Source organism: Piliocolobus tephrosceles, unplaced genomic scaffold (genome assembly GCF_002776525.5).
Source record: "Piliocolobus tephrosceles isolate RC106 unplaced genomic scaffold, ASM277652v3 unscaffolded_17463, whole genome shotgun sequence".
Classification (NCBI taxonomy): Eukaryota; Metazoa; Chordata; class Mammalia; order Primates; family Cercopithecidae; genus Piliocolobus; species Piliocolobus tephrosceles.
The window spans coordinates 1-5,940 of record NW_022299269.1 but is presented as its reverse complement, the minus strand read 5'-3'; the positions used below and the strand labels follow the sequence as shown (position 1 = coordinate 5,940).

The window sequence follows — 5,940 nt, the reverse complement described above, 5'->3', positions numbered from 1 at the left end:
AGAGAGAGAGAGAGAGAGAGAGAGAGAGAGAGAGAGAGAGACTCACTTGAGGTCAGGGGTTCGAGACCAGCCTGTACAATATGGCGAAACCCCGTCTCTACTAAAAATTAAAAAAAAAAAATTAGCCTGGCATGGTGGCGGGCACCTGTAATCCCAGCTCCTAGGGAGGCTGAGGCAGTACAATCGCTTGAACCCCTGGGACGGAGGTTGCAGTGAGTCCAGACCGCGCCACTGCACTCCAGCTGAGGCGACAGAGCGAAATTCCCTGTCAAAAAAGAAAAAAAGTAAAAAACTTCCGCAGGCACTTCCGACTCCCGGCCCACCCTGAGCTTCGGTGATTGGCTGCGCTGGCCGTACGCGGGGCCTCCTGGGAGTTGTAGTTATTGCGGCTCAGCTGAGGATGCCGGGAAGGGCTGGTGGTCGGGGGCCTGGAGCGGCGGTTGCGCTTGGTTGCGGCTGCTGTCATCATGTCCCGCATTTTGGTGCCTTGCCATGTGAAAGGCACCGTAGCCCTCCAGGTGGGCGACGTGCGGACCTCCCAAGGCCGGCCTGGCGTGCTGGTCATCGATGTCACCTTCCCCAGCGTCGCTCCCTTCGAGGTGAGCAAGCCTGGTGGGCGCGACCGAGGCTCCCGGGCGGGGCCGACCTGGAATCTCGGTCGTTTCCCAGGCATTTAATCTTTTACAGGAAAGCTGCTGCCGTCTTCTTTGCCCTTGCAAATTAATCATTCATTTATTTAGTCCTTCAGTTAACACATTTTACCTAGAATTGAGCTTCCTGTCTTGTTCTCTGCTATGTCTCTTGCCCACATCCAGGACAGCGCTGGCATGCAGGTGGCGAGAGGGGGCTAGGTTTTGCTGGAAATACCAAATAGTGAACCAATATACAAGTTAGGGGTCATTTTGTCCCTGGCCACAGTTGGGGATCGCTAAGCAATGATTTACCCCAAAACCTGCCTCCTCCCCATTCTTATAGTCCCTGCCAGAGGTCCCTTACTTCACCACCATCCCCCCAATGACTAGAGTTGCCAATCTCCAGTTGCACTTCCACATCAGTTGATAGAGTGACTGGACACTGCATGACTCAATAAAGAGGGCAAAACCTACCTCCAATGGCCTGGCATTGAGAGCCCTCTGTGTCTGTGCCCCACCTGTTTCTGTCTCTTTTTTTTGAGACGGAGTTTCACTCTTGTTGCCCAGGCTGGAGTGCAGTGGCGCGATCTTGTCTCACTGTAACCTCTGCCTCCTGGGTTAAAGCAATTCTCCTGCCTCAGCCTCCCAAGTAGTTGGGATTACAGGCACCCACGACCGCGCCCGGCTAAATTTTTTTATTTTTAGTAGAAACAGTTTCACCATGTGGGACAGGCTGGTCTCGAACTCCTGATGTTAGGTGATCCACCCACCTGGGCTTCCCAAACTGTTGGGATTACAGGGGTGAGCCACCGTGCCCAGCCCCGTCTCTCTGCCTCAGGAGCTTTGTGCTGTGGTGTGTGGTTCTTCCCCAAGCTGTTCCTTACCCTCAACTGGGAAAGTTAATTAAAGAGCCCAACCTAGGGCCGGGCGCGGTGGCTCAAGCCTGTAATCCCAGCACTTTGGGAGGCCGAGACGGGCGGATCACGAGGTCAGGAGATCGAGACCATCCTGGCTAACACGGTGAAACCCCGTCTCTACTAAAAATACAAAAACTAGCTGGGCGAGGTGGCGGGCGCCTGTAGTCTCAGCTACTCGGGAGGCTGAGGCAGGAGAATGGCGTAAACCCGGGAGGCGGAGCTTGCAGTGAGCTGAGATCCAGCCACTGCACTCCAGTCCGGGCGACAGAGCAAGACTCCGCCTCAAAAAAAAAAAAAAAGAGCCCAACCTTGGCCGGGCGCGGTGGCTCAAGCCTGTAATCCCAATACTTTGGGAGGCCGAGATGAGCGGATCACGAGGTCAGGAGATCGAGGCCATCCTGGCTAACACGGTGAAACCCCATCTCTACTAAAAAAATACAAAATACTAGCCGGGTGAGGTGGTGGGCGCCTGTAGTCCCAGCTACTCGGGAGGCTGAGGCAGGAGAATAGTGTGAACCTGGGAGGCGGAGCTTGCAGTGAGCTGAGATCCGGCCACTGCACTCCTGCCTGGGCGATAGAGCAAGACTCCGTCTCAAAAAAAAAGAGCCCAACCTTGGAAATCCTGACTTAGTAGACTAAGGTGGAGCCTGGACAATTTATTTGGTAACACATTTTCTTGGGTAATTCTGATGAGTATCCAATGACAAGATCCACTGCAGTAGCCAAGCTGAATCACTGGCTGTTCCAGTGCTACACCAGCTTCTCTCACCCTTTGGTAATTCTTTGTACATGCTACTTTTACATTATCTACATTTCTTCTTCTTCTTTTTTTTTTTCTAAGAGGGAGTCTCGTTTTATCGCCCAGGCTGGAGTACAGTGGCTTGATCTTGACTCACTGCAACCTCTACCTCTTGGGTTCAAGTAATTCTCCTGCCTCAGCCTCCCGAGTAGCTGGGACTACAGGCATATGCCACATGCTCAGCTAATTTTTTTGTATTTTCAGTAGAGATTGGGTTTCACTATGTTGGTCAGGATGGTCTCGAACTCCTGAACTCAAATGATCTGCCCACCCCAGCCTCCCAAAGTACTAGCTACAGTGCGCAGTCCACATTTTCTACATTTCTTAGTCCACTTGGTGAACTCTTCCTCCTTCAGGCCTCATATGTATATTTTCTGCCTCTTCCAGGGTTAGAGCTCTGCTCTCTAGGAGCATTTTGGACATGTGGCAAGATCTGCAGTCATGATTTGTTTCCATGACCTACTCATTTAGACTGTGAGCACCTTTAGGAAGGCAGAATTGTCTTTGGGCCCCAGTGATACTTGTTGAAACTGTTAGTTCGGTAGAAGAGTACATTCAAAGGGGAAGAGGCAGGTGGATCACCTGAGGTCAGGAATATGAGAGCATCCTGGCCAACATGGTGAAATTCTGTCTCTACTAAAAACACAAAAAAATTAGCCAGGTGTGGTGGCACATGCCTGTAGTCCCGGCTACCTGGGAGGCTGAGGCAGGAGAATGGCTTGAACCTGGGAGATGGGGGTTGCAGTGAGCTGAGATCTTGCTACTGCACTCCAGCCTGGGTGACAGAGCGAGATTTCCTCTCAAAAAAAAAAAAAAGGGAAGGAAGAGGTAGTGTCTTTGACCTTTGAGCTTTTCGGGCCCTGGGCCTGGGTCTGACTTGCAGTAATGGGTTGTATGTGCTCTAGTTGCAGGAGATCACATTTAAGAATTACTACACAGCTTTTTTGAGCATCCGTGTCCGTCAGCACACCTCTGCACACACACCTGCCAAGTGGGTGACCTGCCTGCGGGACTACTGTCTAATGCCCGACCCACACAGTGAGGAGGGAGCCCAGGAGTATGTATCGCTGTTCAAGCATCAGGTCAGCTGGGCCTCAGGATGGCCAGGGCAGCCCAGATGACGACTTACCAGAGGTGGGGGGATTGGGTCAGTATACCAAGAGGGAAGAGGGAGCCAGTCTGGCCTGGACTGTGGCTTTCAGGGAAGTGCCTTGGAGGGACTATTGTTCCTTCTTTCCCAAAGGCCTGCGGGGTGGGCAGCATTCTGGCTCATTGCTGGTTGGGAGGCTTCTGGACAGTGAGCTGGGTCCTTGCTGGGTCCTTATGTGTGTGTGTCAGATGCTGTGTGACATGGCCAGAGTATTGGAGCTACGCCTGATTCTGCGGCAGCCATCACCACTGTGGCTGTCTTTCACAGTGGAGGAGCTGCAGATCTATCAGCAGGGACCAAAGGTAAGTGACTAGCTGAGCTGCTGGCTGGCCCTTTCCCCAGAAAGCTCCTGTGACTGGGAAAGCTAGGTGGTGGGGTGGGTAATGGGTAAAGATTGTGAATGGGGCCTTCATGGAGGTTAGCTGGGTGTGAATGCTGGAAGCTTACAATGAGTGATGAGGCCATGTCCCCATATCCCCTGACCTTTGGGGCCACCTGCTTCTTTCAGAGCTGGAGCCTTTAGGTTCTGGGAGACACTTTTGAGCTTGTGTTTCTGAGGACTCTGTCTGCACAGCAGGAGAACTTAGGTAGTCTGACTGCCCCTTTAGATCTCTGTAGGCTCCCTAAATAGGGTTTTCCCAGTGTCTGAGGCTCAGGGGCCCTTCTCTCTGCTCCTAGGACCTTGGAATCTGGTCCCAGAGCTGTCCACTTTGTCTCACTCAGGGCAGTACATCTTTGCTTTGCAGAGCCCCTCCATGACCTTCCCCAAGTGGCTCTCCCACCCAGTGCCCTGTGAGCAACCTGCACTCCTCTGTGAGGTAAGCCCTCACCCTAGGTAAGAACCATGTGTGAATGGCTCTAGTGTCCAGCACAGGCCAGGTGGACCCCTTCCTGTAAAATTCTGGGGCTAGGCCCAAGGCCCTTGGGTGTTATCTTCCTCTTGGGTATTCTGTGGGATTTGAGGCATCTCTGTTGTGGGGCTACAACAGGCCCTAACCTCACGTTTCATAAGCCATCTGAGAATGTTGTTGGTCTCAGCTGGAGAGCCCCTAGCCCAGGTTGGCCTCTCTAGAGCCCTAAGGGCACTGCTGGGGAGAGACCCATGGCCACTGACCCATCCTTCTGGAGCAGGGTCTCCCAGACCCCAGCAGGGTATCCTCCGAGGTGCAGCAGATGTGGGCACTGACAGAGATGATCCGGGCCAGTCACACCTCCGCGAGGATCGGCCGTTTTGATGTAAGTAATCGCTTCCCTCTGCTTGGCTTGCTTTGCCCTGAGCAGATCAGACCTCATGGTCTTTTGTATTTCAGGTGGATGGCTGTTATGACCTGAACTTGCTCTCCTACACTTGAATGGTGGCTCCTACCCAAGATGTTGGCCTTTCTGTGCCCACCCAGACTTGGTTTGGGCCACCAGAGGCTGAAGTGTGTTTCCTGTGCATTCCGAATGTTGCCTGCATGCCCATTCTGTCTGGGCCATGTTCACAGATTCAAGATTCTCGGGGGCTCACTGTGTTACTTCAGCATGAGCTCCTGGCAGGGGGGGTGCTCTGTCTTCGCCTGGCTGCAACTCAATTCTTCCTTCTACCCAAAAACACTCCAGTCAGTTGTACTTACTGAGAATCCCTGAGTGCCCTCTGCCCATCCTGCCAACATGCACATTCCTGTCTTCTGCCTGCTTCCTCACCTCAGTGCAGTTGGGCTGGGCTGACCTACTAGAACCTGCTCCATGTATGAACCTGGAAGGCCACTGCTGCCATGGCACTTGGGACACTTGAGGAAGAAACAGAAACCTTATTTCTTCCTATGTGTCCCCTAGTGGTTTTCTTTCCATTTGTATTATGCCACAGAAATAAATTTCTTGTCTAAACTCTTCTGCTACCTGCCTAGGAAGGAAACCTGAAGATTTGGGCAGCCTGAGTCTCTCAGTTTCTGAGCTGGCTCCTGAATATATGTTCAAGTGGGTGTGCCCATAGGGCCTGGGCAGGTGTCTCTAGCAAAGCCAGCACCTGAGAATAAGAACTGGAACCCTTCTAGACCGGGTGCAGTGGCTCACACCTGTAATCCCAGCACTTTGGGAGGCTGAGGCAGGTGGATCACCTGAGGTCAGGAGTTTGAGACCAGCCTGACCAACATGGAGAAACCCCATCTCTACTAAAAATACAAAAAATTAGCTGGGTGTGGTGATGGGCACCTGTAATCCCAGCTACTTGGGAGGCTGAGGCAGGAGAATGTCTTTAATCTGGGAAGTGAAGGTTATGGGGCTGAGATCGTGACATTCCACTCCAGCCTGGGCAACAAGAGTGAAACTCCATCTTAAAGCCGGGCGCGGTGGCTCAAGCCTGTAATCCCAGCACTTTGGGAGGCCGAGACGGGCGGATCACGAGGTCAGGAGATCGAGACCATCCTGGCTAACACGGTGAAACCCCGTCTCTACTAAAAA

At 52.7% G+C, this 5,940-nt stretch overlaps 1 protein-coding gene across 1 annotated transcript; it reads left to right on the top strand.

Annotated features, from left to right (window-relative positions):
- The first annotated feature begins 373 nt into the window (after positions 1-373).
- Positions 374-5,818, top strand: NICN1 (nicolin 1). The gene is made up of 6 exons (XM_026450317.2): positions 374-599; positions 3,254-3,430; positions 3,687-3,800; positions 4,245-4,316; positions 4,630-4,734; positions 4,809-5,818. Exons 1-6 carry the CDS (start codon positions 468-470, stop codon positions 4,848-4,850), a joined length of 642 nt encoding a protein of 213 aa, XP_026306102.1. The 5' UTR covers positions 374-467; the 3' UTR covers positions 4,851-5,818.
- Positions 5,819-5,940: the final 122 nt, after the last annotated feature.

Coding starts and splice junctions, on each gene's coding strand:
- NICN1 (XM_026450317.2), top strand. CDS start 468: ATGTCCCGCATTTTGGTGCCTTGCCATGTGAAAGGCACCGTAGCCCTC. Junction 600..3,253: donor CCAGCGTCGCTCCCTTCGAG/GTGAGCAAGCCT, acceptor TATGTGCTCTAG/TTGCAGGAGATCACATTTAA. Junction 4,735..4,808: donor CGAGGATCGGCCGTTTTGAT/GTAAGTAATCGC, acceptor TTTGTATTTCAG/GTGGATGGCTGTTATGACCT.